The sequence below is a fragment of the Nicotiana sylvestris genome, chromosome 6, assembly GCF_000393655.2.
Source record: "Nicotiana sylvestris chromosome 6, ASM39365v2, whole genome shotgun sequence".
NCBI lineage: Eukaryota > Viridiplantae > Streptophyta > Magnoliopsida > Solanales > Solanaceae > Nicotiana > Nicotiana sylvestris.
Genome location: NC_091062.1, coordinates 6,208,752 through 6,231,007, shown reverse-complemented (window position 1 = coordinate 6,231,007; position 22,256 = coordinate 6,208,752). Strand labels below are relative to the sequence as shown.

The following is a 22,256-nucleotide window of genomic DNA, read 5'->3' as shown; positions in this document are numbered from 1 at the left end:
ATAGGATATTCTCTTGAAGAATGTGATGTAACCGTTTCCTTTGACCTGAGATCGTCATAGTAATTGACAAGTTATTTATTGTGCTTTGATACTAGACACCTATGGCCCTAGGGCGATAGTTGAAAGGATATTGAGTATGATTAAATGCTTGTAGGATTAGTGATTGATCAAGATGGAATCTGTCAACTCTTGGTAATGAGTTTAAGCTCCATGTTGTCATGAAATATAAACAACCAAATTAAGACATTGGCCAGGGCAATTGAATGAAAGAAGAAATGAGTTTCTTAGGTCATTCAATGGTCGATTATATTTGACGTGAACACATAGTTGGTCGCCTATTAGGATTTGACAGTTGAACCATATCCTAGGGTGATCCAGAGTTATAAGGACAAAAGGAATTACTACATTATTCTTCTACTGGTTCTTGAGAGTAAATTGTATACTTTATATTATCCGGTTGTTAAGGAGTGTTGCTAGACGCCACCCTTGATTAGTATATTGATGTGGTCAATTTACTACCGGCTTAGTATTGAACCTATGGGGTCGCACACTAACGAGTGTTCTGATCTTTGCTAAAGGATTAATTAACTTATTATTTGATAATTAAATTAAGGAATTTAATTAGTCAAATACATTTAGTTGTTAGTCCAAATGAAATATTATTATATTCTTTGCTAGCACAGAGAATATAATTAATATTGTGAACAAATTGATGTTTTCTATTTGGAATAGAAAATTAAATTATATCTCTTGGTTGAAATATATATGTGATATATATTTGATACTCGTAATTATTATTTATATATAAAGGTTATATATTTAATATTAATTTATTCTTACAATCCAATTTTGAATTGGACATGAAATTCCATAAAGGTTTTCCTACGATTTCATTAAACATGGAAATTAAAGTCCATAAAAAGGACGTCTGACAACTCAAACGTGCTTTCTTGTTTACAATAGGAAAATTCCAATGTTTGGAATTGGACTTCATGGAAAGTCCATGATTCTCGGCAGTCACGTTACCCGTTGAGAATGGGATTGCGAATTTTCATACAAAATCCCATAAAGTTTATTTTGGAAAAAACTTTTACCCTAAGTAAATCATTACCTCAACCAAATAGGAAAAGAGTTTGTAGGTGATGCTATATAAAGGGTGATGGAGAAAATTTGCCGAATAATTTTTCCATGAGAAGAAAACCCACTTTGTGAAAGTGAGAGTGTAATACAAAGCCAAGAGAGAAAATACAATTGCAAGAAAAGTGTTTCTTGTTCTTCTAATTTGAGTTGAGATTTTTGAGAAAAATTTCAACACAATATTTTGTTCAATTTGTTCGCGGGTTTCATCGATCAAAGAGTTGATAGCAAGGATCAGTCTCAGTGTGGATACACATAGAGTCTTCGCACTATCGAAGAATTTGAAACAAGACTTTCTTCACCAGGTACGTCTTAGATCCGATCTATTGATATGTAAATAAATTTTAAACATGAAAAGATCTGCCTAGTTATTGTCTTCCGCTGCGTGTTACGAACACCTATACGCAATCCTTCATATTTTTCCGGATTTTGAACAGTATTTTCGTTCAGATTTATCTTTATATAAAAAGTGGCTAAACTTCTATTACTTTTGAAACTGTGACTATTTTTTTCATGACCACTTGTAAATCTGGCTATTTTTAAATTTCTCCCGAATAGGACTTCATACCCTATGCTAGGTTATCCACATATTCTCGTGGACGATATCTATGATTGTGAAATTCAAAAATAAATACTTGCAACAATGCATATATCACTCATTTTCCCTTAAGTTGAAATTCAAAATGTCCGCTGACTGCCCTTACTTTGTATAAATAGTTGCATATATCACTCATTTTGCCCTCACAAATTCATAATTTGTTTTCTTTCAAACCTACAAAACTTTATAGTCCTTTTTGTATTGCTTTCTTGCCATTCCTCCCCTCCCCCCCCCCCCCCACACACACACAAATAAAGACTTGGTGAGTCTTTGTTGAAATCTTTCCCTTCTTGAATAATATCTCTCTCCTTTTTTTTCTTCTTTTTTTTAATTCTTTTCACCATGCATTATTTTGATCACTTCATTTTCACTTTGCATGAAACCTTATTTAGACATGTATAGCCTGTTTGGCCAAGCTGCAAAAATCAGCTTATTTTGAGAAGTGTTTTTCTTAAAAGTAGATTTGGTGAAAAGTAATTTGTGTTTGGTTAATTAATTTGAAACGCACTTCTGAGTAACAATTAGTGTTTGGCCAAACTTTTAAAACTGCTTCTAATAAGTGTATTTTCTCAAAAGTACTTTCGGAGAGAAGCTACTTTTTTCTGCTGCTCCAAAACTGCTTCCGCTTCTCCTCAAAAGCATTTTTTTTTTCTTTCAAAAGCTTGATCAAACACTTCAACTTCGAAAAAAAATACTTTTTTGAAAAAAGAATACTTCTAGGATTGGAGAAGCTTGACGTAAGAGGTTATATATTAAAGCCTTTTCAATGACACTAATGGTTTGAATGAAAGGTGTTGTGCATGGGGTTAGTACGATCCTTTAAAAAAAATTATCTTTTTTCCATTACATAAGAGATCGTGGAAAAGGAAGGGGAAACGGGACAATGACAGTACCAGCGAGGCCAGAAATTTCATTAAACGTGTTCAAAATTTAATACATATGTAAAAACTAATATTCAATCTATATTTTCATATTTAACTGATCATTCTTCGCTGTCTACATCCTCTGCCACTGAATAATGAAAATTTAACTCATACCAATATTGTGCGAGATTCTCACCGATACCACAAAATTTTAAATTTTGGTGGTGTAAGATATTGTCTTGACATATTGTTAATTCGAAAAATCACCTACATTGTATGTGAGATTCTTACTGATACTATTAGACTGTAAGTTTTAATGGTGTAAGATATTGTCTTGACATATTCTTAATTATATATTTTTTCTCAGTAAGCTAGAAGGTTAGAAGAAGAAATTAAGAATGTGGAAATTGAAGATTGCACAGGGGCAAGATGGGCCATATTTGTACAGCACAAACAACTACGTTGGACGTCAAATATGGGCTTTTGATCCAAATGCTGGAAGCCCAGAAGAACGGGCCGAGATCGAAGAGGCCCGTCAACATTTTTGGAACAATCGCTATAAAATCAAGCCTAGTGGTGATCTTCTTTGGCGAATGCAGGTAAATAAACTTATTCATATCCGATGTTATATCAATCAAATAAATATATGACATATATTTTAACATATTTATCACGAATCATAGTTAATTATGTGTTGTATTTAAGTGCCCACGAAGTTCAAGAAAGTAATGTAAACTTTTGGATACGACGGTCTTAAATATAAGATATGAAACATTAGACTTAAAAGAGTTATTCCTTCCATTTTATTTTATGTGTCTTAGTTTGATTGTCTGCAGAATTTAAGAAAGTAAGGGTAACTTTGAATTTTTAAAAATGTGAATAAAAAACTATTTTTTTAATATTTTATCTATATACTATATTAAAAGTACTGAAGGTTATTAAATATTTCCTTATTGGACTAAGTAAGAAGTCCTAATTTTTAGACTTTGGCCATCATACCATATTAATAAATAAGAAAACGTGAGTTTCTTACCCCCAGTAGAATACTATTTAGGAAATAATTTTTACCTACAATAAAGGACTAAAATGTAAAACTAATATCTTTTCTTTTCATTTCAAACTTGGTCTTTATTACACAAAAATATATATTTTTTGAAGTCCTTTAATTTATGTTAAATATTATAAGAAACACTTCATTTAATTATTATTTTAAAATTTTAGAGCTTAAAATTAATTAAAATTTACTTATTAATTTGTTTCTTATTTGAAATATGAAGAAAGTTAAAATTTATTTTTTCTATTCATATCGAACTTTGTATAAGTCTTACACGTAAACTATATATAAATGATAAAATAAAGGAAAAATAAAAAAAATAAGAAAGAAGAGGTACGAGTTGTTGGACAATAACGTCGATAGTTCACTTTTTATAAATATACAAGGCAATTGCACTAATAATATAATTTAATATTATACTTTTAACTTTCAAAAGTTTTAAATGCACTGTTATAATTATGATCAATGTTGAGCAAAAAATAATAAAAGGCACAAAATTAACAAGATAATTTATGAGATTCTTTGATTTTTAATCCTTGATACATTTAATATGAGTGGGTGTATTAAAGCTTTCAATTGTACATTATATTACTAGCTTGCTTTTCTTTTTCTGTTTTTTTAATGTCTTTTTTTTGGTTTATTATAGCACTTTGATTTAGTGTTTATTTAAAGTTCATAGATTATTAGTTACCTGCTTACATGTTGTAAGTTGTATACTTCAAGATTATTTAGATTTTCAAAGTTCTTGCCCGCAAAATTAAAATTCTGAAATTATAAACTTGGAACAATTTTTAGGCTGAATTACTGATATTGAGGACTTCTAAGATAGTTTATTTAACTATTGAGTTAGTTATAAAAAATTAATATTTATGATCATATTTAGGAACTTACACTTTTATACTTTTATTTTATAATTTAATATTTTTTTGTCACGATCCCAAACTAACCCGGTCGTGATGGCGCCTATCGTGAAACTAGGTCAGCCAACTCATTTCCAAAAATAATCCGTATTTCATTTAAAAACTTAAGAAAAACCTTTTCAACTGAAATCCGATAAAGATATAAAAGCGAAAAAATACAAGCCCGACCTCGGGAGTCACTAAATCATGAGCAAAATACTACAATTGTTTGAAATAAAACAAGACTAACATAGTTTGAGAATAGCCAACAAATACACTAAGAGGAAGATAAGGAAGGAGAAAGGCGGGACTGCGATCGCCGGCAGCTACCTCGCTATCTCCAAGGAAAGTCCACAACTGAAATGATCAGCAACCGCTACTGTGGCCCGAGATACCTGGATCTGCACACAAGGTGCATGGGGTAATGTTGGTACACCAATTCAGTAAGTAATAAGTCCAAACTATGGACTGATAGGTAGTGACGAATCAAATCTCAGAAGGTAATACACTTAAACTGTACAAAAAAGTAGACATGCTTGCAGTTCAAGTAAAAACTCAACAATAAATAAATACAGTCTGAACAGTATGGAGTATAAAGCTCAGGAAAATCTCTATGTACCAATGCACAGATAGTATGATCAATGTTCCGTATACCTCCTCTCACAAGTTCTCAACCACTCGGTACTGTATATGGCTATCCGGTCCAGGGAAGATCCATCTCAGAATATATACACATCACTAACCGCAGTCATCCAGTACCGAGGAAGGCCATTCCAGCCTTATGGAGAAAATCCATCTCCAGGTATAAATACGTCGGATAAGATCCATGTCCAGGGAAGATCCTTCCCTCAATATCATAAACTACGCTCATTATGGGTGTGTTACAGACTATGGAGGGGCTCCTACAGCCCAAACACTATCATAATCATCAACATAACCGCTGTGGCGTGCAGTCCGATCCCATAACTGTTACTCACAATAAGGCTCTCAGCCTCACTTAGTCATCACTCTCCAGTCTTACACACACGGGCTCACAATGTCATGATACTAGCCCGAATAATGATATGATTTGCCAAATAATAATAATCGAGACTCATGCATGATATAAAATGCATGAACAAGACTGAGCACAGAATACCAATGAAGCTAATGATATAACAGCAAGAAACGACCTCTCGGGTCTCAACAGTATCGGCGTGAAGCCTTAACATGATAATTAGCATGATTTACAGCACATTAACTTAATCACATAATCACAACACAGATATCAGCAAGAAAGAGTCACTAAGCGGTGCCATGGAATGATCGCGGCCGTGATTCTCACGGTGCACGCCCACACGCCTGTCACTTGGCATTTGCGTCACCTCAATAGTAATCATAGAACACATAGTTTGGGGTTTCGAACCCTCAAAGCCAAGTTTAGAAGCGTTACTTACCTCAAACCAAGCCAAACTCTAGCCCGCAACGCCCTTGCCTCTTGATTCAGCCTCCAAATGCCCCGAATCTAACAAAAATGAGTATATTATCATCAATATACGCTAAAGGAATGAAACTCATACGAAATTATAAAATTTACTCAAAAATCCAGAAATTGGCCATACCCGACCCCCGGGCCACGTCTCGGAATCCAATAAAAATCACAAAACTGGAAAACCCATTCGCTCACGATTTTACCCATATCAAATTCATCAAAATCCATCGTCAAAAGGTTATCCAAATCCCAAAAATCAATTCTCCAAATTTTCTTCCATTTTCTCCAATTTTTACCCCAAATTCTCAAATTAAATGATAAGAATCAAGACATAATTATGGAATTTAACCCAAAACAAGTGAAGAACACTTACCCCAATCACTCCTCTGAAAATCCTCTCTAAATTCGTCTTCTCCCGAGCTCTCTAATGAATTTTTGAAAATATGAACTAAACCCTTATTTTGAACTTAAAGATTTTGCTCAGGTGCGCCCTTCTTCGCGAACGCGGTCAAAGACGCGTTCGCGAAGCACAAAAATCCACTGCTCAACTTTCCTCTATCGCGAACGCGAGTACCCTCTCGCGAACACGTAGCTTCACCTGCCAGACCCTTCGTGAACGCGTAGAAAAAATCCTAGGGGTCCAAATGCTCCATCTTTCCTCTTCGCAAACGCGTTCAACTCCTCACGTTCACGGTCCTTCACTGGCCATACCTTCGCGAATGCGAGCTCCCCTTCGTGAACGCAAAGAACAAATCTCTGCAACAAAAATACCAGAAAATCTGCTATCTTTCCAAAGTCTAAAATGATCTGTTAACCACACGAAACTCACCCGAGGCCCTCGGGACCTCAACCAAATATGTCAACACATCCCATAACATCATTCAAACTTGTTCCAACCTTCGGAACACTCAAACCTACATCAAAACCTCAAATCACTATCGGATTCAAGCCTTAGGATTTCCAAAATTCCGAATTCCGCAAATGATTTAAAAACCTAGCAAACCTCACCCGAATGACCTGAAATTTTGCATACATGTCACAAATGACACAACGGACCTACTCCAATTCCCGGGTTTCCATTCTGACCTCGATATCAAAATTTTCACTGCCGACCGGAAAACGCCAAAATTTCAATTTCGCCAATTCAAGTCTAAATCTACCACGAACCTCCAAAATATATTCCGGTCATGCTCCTAAGTTCCAAATCACCTGACGAAGCTTTCCAAACCATCAGAATTCACATCCGAAACCTTCTACTCATAAGTCAATATCCGGTTGACTTTTCCAACTTAAACTTACTCAAAATAGACTAAGTGTCTCATTTCTCTATAAAACCACTCCGAACCCGAACCAACCAACCCGATACCACATAATACAACTGAACAACACATAAAGAAGCAGAAATGGGGGAAACGGGACGGTAACTCATGAAACGACCGGCCGGGTCGTTATATCCTCCCCCTCTTAAACAAACGTTCATTCTTGAACGAGTCAAGAAACATACCTGAAGCCTCAAATAGGTGAGGATATCTGCTCCGCATCTCCCGCTTGGTCTCCCAGGTAGCCTCCTCTACGGTTTGACCTCTCCACTACACTTTCACTGAAGCTATATCCTTTGATCTCAACTTTCGGACTTGTCGCCCCAAAGTAGCCACTAGCTCCACATTATAAGTCAAATCACCGTCTAACTGAACCGTGCTAAAATCCAAGATATGAGACGGATCGCCAATATACTTCCGGAGCATAGAAATATGAAATACCGGGTGCACACTTGACAAACTAGGTGGCAAGGCAAGCTCATAAGCCACCTCCCCAATCCTCCGAAGCACCTCAAAATGCCCAATGAACCGAGGACTCAATTTACCCTTCTTCCCAAATCTCATAATGCCCTTCATGGGTGAAACCATCTGTAGAACCTTTTCCCCAACCATGTATGACACATCACGGACCTTCCTGTCAGCATAAATTTTTCGTCTTGACTGCGCTGTACGAAGCTGCTCCTGGATCACCTTCACCTTGTCCAAAGCATCCTGCACCAAGTCTGTACCCAAAAGCCTAGCCTCATCCTGCTCAAACCAACCAACTGGAGATCTATACTGTCTCCCATATAAAGCCTCATATGGAGCCATATGAATACTCGACTGAAAACTGTTGTTATATGCAAACTCTGTGAGCAGTAGAAACTGATCCCATGATCCCCCAAAATCAATGACACAAGCGCACAACATGTCCGCCAATATCTAAATAGTGCGTCTGGACTGCCCGTCCGTTTGAGGGTGAAAAGTTGTGCTCAACTCGACCTGAGTACCCAACTCTCGCTGCACGGCCCTCTAAAACTGCGAAGTGAACTGAGTACCTCTATCTGAAATGATGGAAATTGGGACACCATGCAAGCGAACAATCTTTCGGATATAAATCTCTGCTAATCGCTCTGAAGAATAGGTAGTACACACAGGACTGAAGTGCGCGGACTTGGTCAGCTGATCCACAATCACCCAAATAGCATCGAACTTCTTCAAAGTCCGTGGGAGACCAACTACAAAGTCCATGGGAATCCGCTCCCACTTCCACTCTGGAATATCTAACCGCTGAAGCAAGACACCCGGTATCTGATGCTCATATTTCACCTACTGACAATTGAGACACCGAGCTACAAATCCCACAATATTCTTCTTCATCCTCCTCCACCAATAATGCTGTCTCAAATCCTGATACATTTTCACAGTATCCGGATGGATGGAATACTACGAGCTATGGGCCTCCTCCAGAATCAACTCCCGAAGCCTATCTACATTGGGCACACATATTCGGCACTACATCCTCAATACCCCATCATCACCAATAGTCACATATTTGGCATCGTCGTGCTGAACTCTATCCTTAAGGACAAGCAAATGAGGGTCATCATATTGGCGCTCTCTGATGCGATCAAACAAGAAAGACCGAGAAACCACACAAGCTAAGACCCGATTGGGCTCCGAATTATCCAACCTCACAACCCGATTGGCCAGGGCCTGAACATCAACTACAAGAGGTCTCTCCCCAATAAGAATATACGCCAAACTGCCCATACTCACCGCCTTCCTACTCAAGGCATCGGCCACTACATTGGCCTTCCCCGGATGATACAAGATAGTGATATCATAATCCTTTAGCAGCTTCAACCATCTCCGTTGCCTCAAATTGAGATCCTTCTGCTTGAACAAGTGTTGGAGGCTACGATGATCAGTAAACACCTCACAAGACACACCATACATATAATGCCTCCAAATCTTTAACGCGTGAACAATGGTAGCCAACTCTAGATCATGAATAAGGTAGTTCTTCTCATGGGGCTTCAACTGACGAGAAGCATAAGCAATCACTCTACCCTCCTGCATCAACACACAACCAATACCAACTCTAGAAGCATCACAATACACTGTATATGAATCTGAAGCCGATGGCAAAACTAACACTGAAGTTATGGTCAAGGCAGTCTTGAGCTTCTGAAATCTCGCTTCACACTCATCCGACCACATGAAAGGCGCACCCATTTGATTCAACTTGGTCAAGGATGATGCTATAGATGAAAATCCCTTAACGAACCGACGGTAATAGCCCACCAAAACCTAAGGAAGCTGCGAGTCTCTATGGCTGAGGACGGTTTGGGCCAACTCAGAACCGCCTATGTCTTCTTCGGATCAACCTGAATACCCTCAATGGACACCACATGCCCCAAGAAATCCATTGAACTGAGCCAAAACTCACACTTGGAGAACTTTGCATAAAGCTTCTCCTCCCTAAACCGTTGCAATACCGCTCTCAGATGCTCCGCGTGCTCCTCCTGACTACGCGAGTATACTAGAATATCATCAATAAATACAATAACAAACGAGTCGAGATATGTTCGAATCACGATGTTCATCAAATGCATGAATGTTATTGGGGCATTGGTTAGCCCAAAAAACATCACAAGGAACTCATAATGACCATATCAGATCCTGAAAGTTGTCTTAAGAATGTCCGAGTCTCTGATCTTCAACTGGTGATACCCTGAATGGAGATCAATCTTAGAGAACACCCTTGCTCCTTGAAGCTGGTCAAATAAACCATCAATACGAGGCAAAGGATACTTGTTCTTGATTGTAAATTTGTTCAACTGCCTATAATCAGTGCACATCCTCATAGTGCCATCCTTCTTCTTCACAAATAGAACAGGCGCACCCCACGACAACACACTAAGCCGAATAAACCCCTTATCAAGGAGTTCCAGAAGTTGCTACTTCAAATCCTTCAACTCCGCCAGTGCCATATGATACGGTGGAATAGAAATGGTCTGAGTGCCCGGCACCAAATCAATACCAAAGTCAATATCCCTGTCCGGTGGCATGCCCGACAGGTCTGCAGGAAACACATCCGGAAAGTCCCTCACTACCGGAACTGAATCAATAGTAGGAGCCTCTGCACTGGCATCCCTCACGAAGGCTAAGTAAGAAAGATAATCCTTCCCAACCATCCGTTGGGCCTTCAAAAATGAAATTACTCTACTTGGAACATAATCCGTCGAACCTCACCACCCAATCCGTGGCACCCCCGGCATAGCCAATGTCACTATCTTAGCATGATAGTCCAAAATAGCACGACACGGAGATAACCAATCCATGCCCAATATCATATCAAAATCAACCATACTAAGCAACAAGAGATCCACTCGGGTATCCAAACCCCCAATAGTTACCATACACGACCGATATACACGATCCACAATAATAGTATTGCCAACCAGAGTAGAATGGATGAAATAAGATACTCGCGGGCCGTGTCCAAATAATAAGCAAAATATGATGACACATATGAAAAAGTAGAACCGGGGTCAAATAATACAGAGGCATCTCTGCGTCATACGAAGACAATACCTGTAATCACAACATCTGAAGCAATAACATTTGGTCTGGCTGGGAGGGCATAGAAATGGGTATGACCACCACCTAATCGACCTTCCCCTCTAGGGCGACCCTTAGCTGACTGACCTCTACCCCGAGCTGGCTGGGCGGGTGGGGAAGTAACTGGTGCTAAAGCCGAAGGCTGACTCCTTTGCTGGGATGAACCTCCCGTAAGACGAGGACAGAACCTCTTGATATGACCCAAATCTCCACACTCAAAGCAACCTCTCCCAGCAAATGGCGGTGGGGACTGAAGGGAGCCCCGAGCACCGAGATGCCCACTAGAAGAACTAGGCATGGATGAGCCTTGAACTGATGGTGCCTGAGTCAAACTCTGAGCTGGAAGGGCACTGAGAGATGAGTGACCCTGATGTGAACTATGATAACCATGGCCAGATAATCCATCACGGTAGCCCAAACGGGCTGGCTGAGCATGTTTGAATGGACGGCCTCTACCGTGCTGAAACTGACCTCCACAAGGAACACCACCAAAACTACCAGATCCCCGAGGCCTCTTGGCCTCCCTTTCAACTCGCTACTGGCAGCGAACCGACTCTATCTCTCGAGCAATGTCAGCCACCTCCTCAAAAGAAGCGCAGACACCCTCCTTCTGGTCATAAGAATCTATAGATGATAAGCGAGACCATCCACGAATCTCCTGATTCTCTCCCTGTCTGTAGGAACCAACCAAACAGTATGATGGGCTAACTTAGAAAACCTTATCTCATACTGCGTCATAGTCATATCATCCTGACATAACTGCTCGAACTGCCTGCGTAGCTCCTCTTTGCGGGACTACGACACATACTTATCCAAGAAGAGAGCGGAGAACTACTGCCAGGTAAGGGGCGCTGCACCAACAGGCCTATGCCTCTCATAAGCCTCCCACCAAGTCAAGGCAGCTCCAAAAAACTAAAAAGTAGTAAATGAGACCCCACTAGTCTCCAGAATACCCGCTGTATGTAACATCCTCTAACACTTGTCCAAGAAACCCTAGGCATCCTCGGCATCTGCACCACTAAGAGTCGGAGGCTGAAGTCTACCAAACCTCTCCAATCGACGTTGCTCATCATCAGGCATAACTGGAACCACATAATCCTGAGCAGGTTCAACCGGTTGGGCTGGTGGTGCCTTCGATGTCTGGAGTCCCTACACAACCTGCTCAGGTGTACGAGCGGCAGGAATCTGAGTGCCTCCCCCAGCCTGAGAAGTAGCTGTTGTAGTAGTAATTGCGATCGCCTGAGCAAAACTGGTGCACACGGTCAGAATCTGAGCCAAGGTCTTCTAGAGACCCGGAATAACAATAGGCACAGTCGGTGCCTGAACTGGTACTATTGGAGCATCCCCTGCTGAAGCCTGATCATGAACTGGGGCAGCTGGTAGATCTACAGGTGCGGCCCTAGCTGCTGTACGGGCTATACCCCTGCCCCTACCTCGTCCTCGGTCGTGTCCTCGGCCTTTAGTGGCCCTAACTGGTGGTACTGGTGGCCTTCTGTCCTGACCGGTAGCACGTGTCCTCACCATCCGTGAGAGAATAGAATAACAGAAGTTTAGTACTAGAATCAACAGATTCACACGACATGAATTCAAGAATGTGAAGTTTTTCCTAAAGGTTCTGTAGCCTCCCGAGGATAAGTGCAGACGTTTCTGTACCGATCCGCGAGACTCTACTAAACCTTCTCATAACTCGTGAGACCTATGTAACCTAAGCTCTGATACCAACTTGTCACGACCCCAAACCGACCTGGTCGTGATGGCGCCTATCGTGAAACTAAGCCAGCCAACTTATTTCAAAATATAATCCAAATTTCATTTAAAAACTTAAGGAAAACTATTTTTCAACTAAAATCCGATAAAGATATAAAGTTAAATTCAATAAATTGGAAAAATACAAGCCCGACCTCGGGTGTCACTAAGTCATGAGCAGAATACTACAACTGCTCGAAATAAAACAAAACTAACATAGTCTGAGAATAACCAACAAATACACTAAGAGGAAGATAAGGAAGGAGAAAGGCGGGACTACGATCGCCGGCAGCTACCTCGCTATCTCCAAGAAAAGTCCACAACTGAAATGATCAGCAACCGCTACCGTGGCTCGAGATACCTGGATCTGCAGATAAGGTACATGGGGGTAACGTGAGTATACCAACTCAGTAAGTAACAAGTCCAAACTATGGACTGATAGGTAGTGACGAACCAAACCTCATCAGGTAATACAATTAAACTGTACAGAAAAGTAGACATGCTTGCAGTTCAAGTAAAAACTCAACAGTAAATAAATACAGCCTGAACAGTACAGAGTATAAATCTTAGGAAAATCTCTATATACCAATGCACAGATAGCATGATTAATGTTTCGTGTACCTCCTCTCACAAGTGCTCAACCACTAGGTATTGTATATGGCCATCCGACCCAGGGAAGATCCATCCTGGCATATATACACATCACCTGACTGCAGTCATCCGGTACCGAGGAATGCCATTCCAGCCTTATGGAGAAGATCCATCTCCAGTATAAATACTTCGGACAAGATCTATGTCCAGGGAAGATACATCCCTCAATATCATCAACTGCGCTCATTGGGGGTGTGTTATAGACTCCGGAGGGGCTCCTACAGCCAAACCGCTATCATAATCATCAACATAACCGCTGCGGCATGCAGCCCGATCCCATAACTGTCACTCACAATTAGGCTCTCAGCCTCACTTAGTCATTACTCTCCAGTCTCACACACACGGGCTCACAATATCATGATACTATCCCGAACAATGATATGATGTGCCAAATAACAATAATCGATACTGTGGCATGATATAAAATGCATGAACATGACTGAGCACATAATATCAATGAAGCTAATGATATGATAGCAAGAAATGACCTCTCGGGTCTCAACAGTATCGGTGTGAAGCCTTAACATGATAATTAGCATGACTTACAGCTCATTAACTTAATCACATAATCACAACACATATATCAGCAAGAAAGAGTCACTAAGCGGTGCCATGGAATGATCCCGACCGCGATTCTCATGGTGCACGCCTATATGCCCGTCACTTGGAATTTGCGTCACCTCAATAGTAATCATAGAACACATAGTTCGGGGTTTCGAACCCTCAGAACCAAGTTTGGAAGCGTTACTTACCTCAAACCAAACCAAACTCTATCCCGCGACGCCCTTGCCTCTTGATTCGGCCTCCAAATTCCCCGAATCTAACAAAAATAAGTATATTATCATCAACATACGCTAAAGGAATGAAACCCATACGGAAATTATCAAAGTTACTCAAAAATTCCGACATTGGTCAAACCCGACCCTCGGGCCCACGTCTCGAAATCAAATAAAAATCACAAAATTGAATAACTTATTCACTCACGAGTCTACCCATATCAAATTCATCAAAATCCGACGTCAAAATGTCATCCAAATCCCAAAAATTCATTCTCTAAATTTTCTTGCATTTTCTCCAATTTTACCCCAAATTCTCAAATTAAATGTTAAGAATCAAGAAATAATTATGGAATTTAACCCAAAACAAGTGAAGGATACTTACCCCAATCATTCCTCTAAAAATCCTCTCTAAATTCGCCTTCTCCCGAGCTCTCTAATGAGTTTTTGAAAATATGAACTAAACCCTTATTTTTGAACTTAAAGATTCTGCCTAGGTGCGTCCTTCTTCGCGTTCGTGAAGCACAAAAATCCACTGCTCAACTTTCCTCTTTCGCAAACGCGAGTATCCTCTCACGAATGCATAGCTTCACCTGCCAGACCCTTCGCGAACGCGTAGAAGAAATCCTAGGGGTCCAGCTGCTCCATCTTTCCTCTTCGCGAACGCGTTCAACTCCTCGCGTTCGCGATCGTTCCATTGGCCATACCTTCGCGAACGCGAAGAACAAATCTCTGCAACAAAAATACCAAAAAAATTGCTATCTTTCCAAAGTCCAAAATGATCTGTTAACCACCCGAAACTCACCCGAGGCCCTCGGGACCTCAACCAAACATCCCAACACATCCCATAACATCATTCAAACTTGTTCCAACCTTCAGAACACTCAAAACAGCATCAAAACGTCAAATCACCATCGGATTCAAGCCTAAGGATTTCCAAACTTCTGAATTCCGCAAATGATGCAAAAACCTAGCAAATCTCACCCGAATGACCTGAAATTTTGCACACACGTCACAAATGACACAGTGGACCTACTCCAATTTTCGGATTCCATTTCGACCCCGATATCAAAATTTTCAGTGCCGACCGGAAAACGCCAAAATTTCAATTTCGCCAATTCAAGATTAAATCTACCACGGACCTCCAAAATACATTCCGATCATGCTCCTAAGTCCCAAATCTTCTGACGAAGCTATCCGAACAATCAGAATTCACATCCGAGACCTTCTACCCATAAGTCAACATCCGGTTGACTTTTCCAACTTAAGCTTACTCAAAAGTGGCTAAGTGTCTCATTTCTCTACAAAATCACTCCGAACCAACCAACCCGATACCACATAATACAACTGAACAACACATAAAGAAGCAGAAACGGGACGGTAACTCATGAAACGACTCGCCGAGTCGTTATATTTTTAAAATAAATTTATATTCATTGTGACAGAATTCACGCGCATCCTGCGTATACTAAAACTAGTAGTCTTAAATATGTCATGTGAGAGGTTGGAATTAAAGACTTACTACTAAATATAAAAAGTGAATATTCTTTGTAGGACGAGAAACATAAAGTATGACATATAAATTGAAGGCATAATACATAAATAAGCCCTCAAATTTGGCCTTAGTTGGCAAGTATACTATCCAACTTTGAGTGCGTACACGTAGACACCTCAACTTATATAAAGTTGAACACGTAACACAAATGCTGATGTGGCACTGACATGACACATAAATTTTGGAGGTATCTAGATGCTTATTTTGTAAGTTGGAATGTTCAACTGGCAAAATGGAGCTAAGTTGAGGTGCCTAATTGTGCATATCCAAAGTTGGAAGGCGTATTTGCAGTTATGGCCAAGTTTGAGGGCGTGTTTATGTATTATGCCTAAATCGAAAGAGAGTGAATTCTTGTTACATATAGCTTCTTAAATACACATATGGATGCAGTTTCTTGGAGAGAAGAATTTCAAACAGAAAATTCCAGCAGTAAAAGTAGAAGAAGGAGAAGAAATTACAGATGAAGTTGCCACAACTGCATTGCGTAGAGCTGTTCATTTCTTTTCAGCATTACAAGCTAGTGATGGTCATTGGCCTGCTGAAAATGGCGGTCCTTTATTCTTTCTTCCACCTCTTGTAAGTTTTTCATTTGTACTTAAATTATGTAATCAATTTTTATTCTTCAGATAGTGTTGTATTTTTACCTTTCTTTAATTGAACCATGGATATGCTAAAGCTAATTCTTTGCTCATTTTCTTGGGACCCAAAATTCAGGTTATATGTATGTACATCACCGGCCATCTTAATATTGTTTTCCCAGCTGAGCATCGTAGGGAGATTCTTCGATATATATATTGTCACCAGGTGCTTGACTTAATGTTTCAATGAGTATATCATTCTACCCAAGTTTGCTTTGCAAATTCCCATATAGTTTAAGTAAATATTTAACTTATATACGCTGATAATATAAATTTTTTTTACCTTTTAGATAGTATAGACTGTTAGTGCATAGAAGTTAAACTCATTTCTGAATTACTGACTTCAGAATGAAGATGGTGGATGGGGTTTGCACATAGAAGGTCACAGTACAATGTTCTGTACAGCTCTGAGTTATATTTGCATGAGGATCCTTGGAGAAGGACCAGATGGTGGTGAGAACAATGCTTGTGGTAGAGCAAGGAAATGGATTCTTGATCATGGTAGCGTCACTGTGATTCCTTCGTGGGGAAAAACATGGCTCTCGGTATGATTAAATACCCTAATGGAGTAATTGTTAGACGACTGTATATTATAGTAGGATATAAGTTATATACAGAAATTTTACTCTATCAGTGTGTATTAACTTGTTGGAGCAGGTAACCGATCTTATTTTCTACGTTACTAATCCCACTTATTTAAACTTATTGGTTATATGCTACATACGCCCCTGCACTTATTGTGGACAGTTACTTGTAGTTATCATTTAGGTGACCTAATTCTGTAAAAAATCCTTTTTATGGTTAGTGTATAATACTCAGTAAATTATAACATTTAAACCTTGTAGAGTTATGTTAATGCTTTCTTGTTGCTGATAAATCTTCCTTCTTTCATTCAGATTCTTGGAGTTTTTGAGTGGTTAGGAACTAATCCAATGCCACCCGAATTTTGGATTCTTCCATCCTTTCTTCCCATGCATCCAGGTTGGTCAATCTTTTTCTTTATTGCTCATGCATAAGTACACATCCTAAAATTTTCAGTTCATTTTATTGTAGATATTAATTTACAAGATTTGCTACGCAATGTTTTCTGGTGATGCCATTTTTTTTACAAGTGTCTATCAATCGATCTACCAAGTATCTTGATTCTTATATTTAATGTAGCAAAAATGTGGTGTTACACTCGAATGGTCTACATGCCGATGTCTTATCTCTATGGGAAGAGATTTGTTGGTCCAATCACACCTCTCGTTTTGCAATTGAGGGAAGAGTTATATGATCAACCATACCGTGAGATTAACTGGAAAAAAGTTCGCCATTTATGTGCAAAGGTATGACTATTAAGGGTCTTTGGTTACCGAGATTAGAAAAATAATCTCGAGATAGAATTTGATATTATTTATCCCTGTATAACTTTGTCTACGGACCAAATGAGTCCTCAGTGTTGAAGTTAGTGTCTACATTGTACCATCTTCTACAAATGCTCAAATACAAAGTTGTTTCTGTAGGAGGATCTCTATTACCCCCATCCATTGGTTCAAGATTTGATGTGGGACAGTCTCTACATATGTACCGAGCCTCTATTGACTCGTTGGCCTTTCAACAAGCTGAGAAATAAAGCTCTTGAAGTTACCATGAAACACATACATTATGAAGACGAGAGTAGTCGATACATCACAATCGGATGTGTGGAAAAAGTATGGAAACTAATTCATTTTGAACAGATTACAAAATTACCTGTATTTTGTTAATGACTTCAATTGTTAGACACTAATGTAACACTTGGATTGTGTAGGTATTATGCATGCTTGCTTGTTGGGTTGAGAATCCCAAAGGCGATTGTTTCAAAAAACATCTTGCTAGGATCCCAGATTATTTTTGGGTAGCTGAAGATGGAATGAAAATGCAGGTTGGTAGATCTGAATTGTATTATTTTACTAACCACAATGAGCTAAAAATAGGATCTCTTTTACACTTAACGTGTGTTCGTGAAATAAAAACTCCATCCCCCTTTTCCTATTTTGAAGTGATGCAAACAATTGTTATTGAAATTGGCGAGTATTTGTCATCGGATTGCAGGGTCTTGGTAGTCAACTATGGGATACTACCTTTGCTATTCAAGCACTATTGGCTAGTGAGATGAATCATGAGATATCAGATACTCTTAGAAAAGGACATGACTTTATAAAGAAATCTCAGGTTTGGATGTCTAAATCATGAGCATAACAACTCTTTCAAAATATGGACCTTATTAATGTATGTGACTTGTTTCTAGGTGAAGGACAACCCTTCTGGTGATTTTAGAGGGATGTATCGGCATATCTCAAAAGGATCATGGACTTTTTCAGATCAAGATCATGGATGGGGAGTATCTGATTGCACTGCCGAGGCATTAACGGTATCTACTATTCAATGAAATAAGATTTTAACTTCTTGTAATTGCTCAAAATGTTAAGATGAAAAATGTTAAAATGTTAAGATTTCCCTCTAGTGCTGTCTTCTCTTCTCTACAATGCCCTCTGAATTAGTTGGTGATGCAATGGACCCTGCGGGACTGTATGACGCTGTGAATGTTATTCTTTCCTTACAGGTAAACACTGAAAATTGTGTCCTAAAATCATTAGTCGTTTTGAAGTTGTTTTTCAGCTTGTAAAAAATTCCAAGAGAAACCTATATCTTACACCGAATAGAGAATCCAATACATGTCTACCTGTGTTATAAATTCATCTTTTTTGAATTTAGTCGCTCGTCATTTGAATCATTTCTAGTAATAATAAGAACCATTTAAATAAAATTGCAGAGCAAAAATGGGGGTTTATCAGTATGGGAGCCTGCGGGGGCCTCAGAGTATTTGGAGGTAACTTTTCACGTTATAGGAATTTTGTCTATTGGCTTCATTTCAAGGATGTTAAAAACCTTCAACAGAGTCTTCCAGAACCTGAATAATTAACTTTCTTGTTCTGTTTTATAATCTGACAGTTGCTCAATCCTATTGAATTTTTCGCAGACATTGTTATTGAGCATGAGTAAGATTTATTTCTCTAGTTTCTCTCTTTCCCTTTAGATTTTTTCCCATTGTTAGTCTCCATTTTACAGCTTCACACTGATTAAATGTCAATCCAGGTATGTTGAGTGCACTGGCTCATCAATCCAAGCACTTGTTCTGTTTAATAAGCTATACCCTGGACACCGAACCAAGGAGGTTGACAATTTCATTGACAACGCTGTTAAGTATTTTGAAGATGTACAGATGCCTGATGGTTCATGGTATATGATATGACTCGTGCGAGCCCTTGAACTTGCAACATATAGTTCCTTTCTGCTCTATCGATACACATGACATGATTAATCATGTCAACAGGTATGGTTGCTGGGGTGTGTGCTTCATATATGCTTCCTGGTTTGCTCTTGGAGGGCTTGCTGCAGCAGGCAAAAGTTACAGCAACTGTGCAGCTGTCCGTAAAGGCGTTGAATTTCTGCTTAGAACACAAAGGTCTGATGGTGGTTGGGGAGAAAGCTATCGTTCTTGCCTTGACAAGGTAATGTAAAAGCAAAAAAGGCTATGTAAAACAACAATAACAACAGCTACGTCTCAATCTATACATTGTTATTAAATCTATATATGCATCGTGCTCCATTTGGAGCCCTTTCATTCCAATACTGAATAATTTAAGCCAAGGTTTCTATTAACATGAACTTTTCCCCAAGAGGAGGAAATGTAAAGATGACGGTGGAAAAGACAACTGTGACTTAGCTTTATATTTGATCAAAATAGGTATACAGAGAACTTGAAACAGATAACTCAAATCTTGTACAAACTGCATGGGCATTAATGGGATTGATTCACTCTGGCCAGGTGAATTCCTTGTAATTTATTTCACAATCACAGTAAAAAATTTCTTCTTCAAAAGAGTTATTTACCAACTTCTCCATTTGGACAGGTTGATAGAGATCCGAGGCCCCTACACCGTGCGGCAAGGCTGTTGATTAATTCTCAGTTGGAAGATGGTGACTTCCCACAACAGGTAATTACTCTGAAAATTACAAGCTAAACTGTTGAAAACATAATTAAGTAAATAAAAGTATGTTCTCTCTAACAACTTAAGTTTTTAGATTAGATGGTCACGCACTTCAATATAAATAAAGGAAAAAATTCTTCAGCTGTTAAAAGATCAAGCTGTTAAGTATTGGAATGAGATAGACTCAAATTGAACAAAACGGACATAGATGATTCATATAGTCAACTCAAACTAGTTTAGAAGCTGGTCGTATTTGATTGATATCGATTACCTTATATAAAGGAACAAGTTGTTTCAGACTGGCAAAACAATATCTAAAAGAACAAGGGCAACTCGGTGCATCAAGCTTTCACTATGCGCGGGGTTCGGGGAAGGGTCGGAGCACAAGGGTCTATTGTATGCAGCCTTACCCTGCATTTCTGTAAGAGGCTGCTTTCACAACTCGAACCCCGTGACCTCCTGGTCACATGGCAGCAACTTTACTAGTTACGCCAAATCTCTCCTTCAATATCTAAAAGAACAGATATTACTAAAACCAGTTTTATCAAAAATTGCTTTTATCTGACTTGTGATTTACTTCATAAATATGTGCAGGAAATGACTGGAGTTTCTATGAAGAATTGCATGTTGCACTATGCTTTATACAGAAACATATTTCCAATGTGGGGTTTGGCAGAATACTGCAAAAATGTCGTATTACCATTACAAAACAACTAAATATATTTGAACGCAGCATTCTCTAAAGAGAGATATGAAAGAAATCTGCCTAATATAGTATGCCATTTGATCCTTATAAAAATTTCCAGAAATAATCTAGTTTAGTTTTTGTTGTGTTAATGTAAGTGATGTAACAATGTCAAAAATCATAGCCTAAGCTATTTTTGTATGCATTATTCGTGATTTAAGAAAATTACAACTAGAACTATGGACCACATTAGTGATGAGATATGTCTTTGATCAACCCTTAATAAAAAATTTTGGGTTCGAGTCTTGAGAATGAATTTTTTTTTGATAGGGAACTCCTTTAATAGGCTCTATGCAGCATCGCTAATCACTAATCTGATTAATCTGTGAAAATAGCATGGGCTAGTCAGTTTTCGGACTGGTAATCGAAAAATAGCCAGTGTTTATAAACTCATTGAAAAATAATCACTATTTTATGCAGAGATAAAATTTGGACAAAAATACCCTAGTTGAAACACGGAAAGTTTCAGCATAATATGTTGGATGCATATAAACTTCCAGCATATTATGTTGGAACTCCAACAATTATGTTGTAATCTCATATGAAAAAAATTCAAACTTCAGCATATTATGTTAGAACTTTTTTCAGATTTTTAACGGTGTTTTTGTTGAGATTTTATCTTTATATGGTTAAATTTCAATTACTTTTGAAACTGTGACTATTTTTCAAATATCAGTTGTAAATCAGGCTATTTTTTATTTTTTTTCGCAATTAATCTGGATTAGTCTGACCAATGAGTACTATTAACCTGACGCACTTGGTCACTTATTGTGGAGCGGAGGGAGTAGTTTTTTTCTTTTTTTATTCTCCTAGTATACTCAAGCCGTGGAAACAACTTCTTGCAGATATGCAGCGTAAAGCTGCGTACAATAGACCCTTGGTCCGGCCGCTGCCCTTTTTACTTCTTAGTATATTTTCCAACTAGAACCATGGACCACATTATTAGTCTTATAGCCTGTTTGGCCAAGTTTTTTTCTTGGCCAAAAGAGCTTTTTTTTTTTTAAAGTTAAGGTGTTTGGCCAAGCTTTTTAAAAGGAAAAAAAAAGTGCTTCTGAGTAGAAACAGAAGCAGTTTTTGAGAAACAGAAAAATGGAGCTTCTCCGCAAAAGCACTTTTTTGAAAAATATACTTAGAAGTACTTTTTAAAAGCTTGATCAAACACTAATTGTTGTTCAAAAGTGC

At 38.7% G+C, this 22,256-nt stretch overlaps 1 protein-coding gene across 2 annotated transcripts; it reads left to right on the top strand.

Annotated features, from left to right (window-relative positions):
* Window positions 1-1,963: 1,963 nt before the first annotated feature.
* On the top strand, window positions 1,964-21,246 carry LOC104229111 (beta-amyrin synthase-like). Of its 2 annotated transcripts, none has more exons than XM_009781689.2 (19): window positions 1,964-1,997; window positions 2,966-3,197; window positions 16,066-16,251; window positions 16,390-16,479; window positions 16,661-16,858; window positions 17,210-17,294; window positions 17,475-17,641; window positions 17,819-18,007; window positions 18,106-18,219; window positions 18,390-18,509; window positions 18,586-18,708; window positions 18,802-18,900; window positions 19,111-19,167; window positions 19,290-19,336; window positions 19,434-19,577; window positions 19,672-19,849; window positions 20,086-20,166; window positions 20,252-20,335; window positions 20,924-21,246. In XM_009781689.2, the coding sequence occupies exons 2-19, from the start codon at window positions 2,997-2,999 to the stop codon at window positions 21,044-21,046; spliced, it is 2,286 nt and encodes a 761-aa protein (XP_009779991.1). In that variant the 5' UTR covers window positions 1,964-1,997; window positions 2,966-2,996; the 3' UTR covers window positions 21,047-21,246. The 2 variants fall into 2 exon arrangements, with proteins under 2 accessions (XP_009779991.1, XP_070003975.1); XM_070147874.1 differs by lacking the exon at window positions 1,964-1,997 and adding an exon at window positions 2,373-2,540.
* The last annotated feature ends 1,010 nt before the right edge of the window (window positions 21,247-22,256 follow it).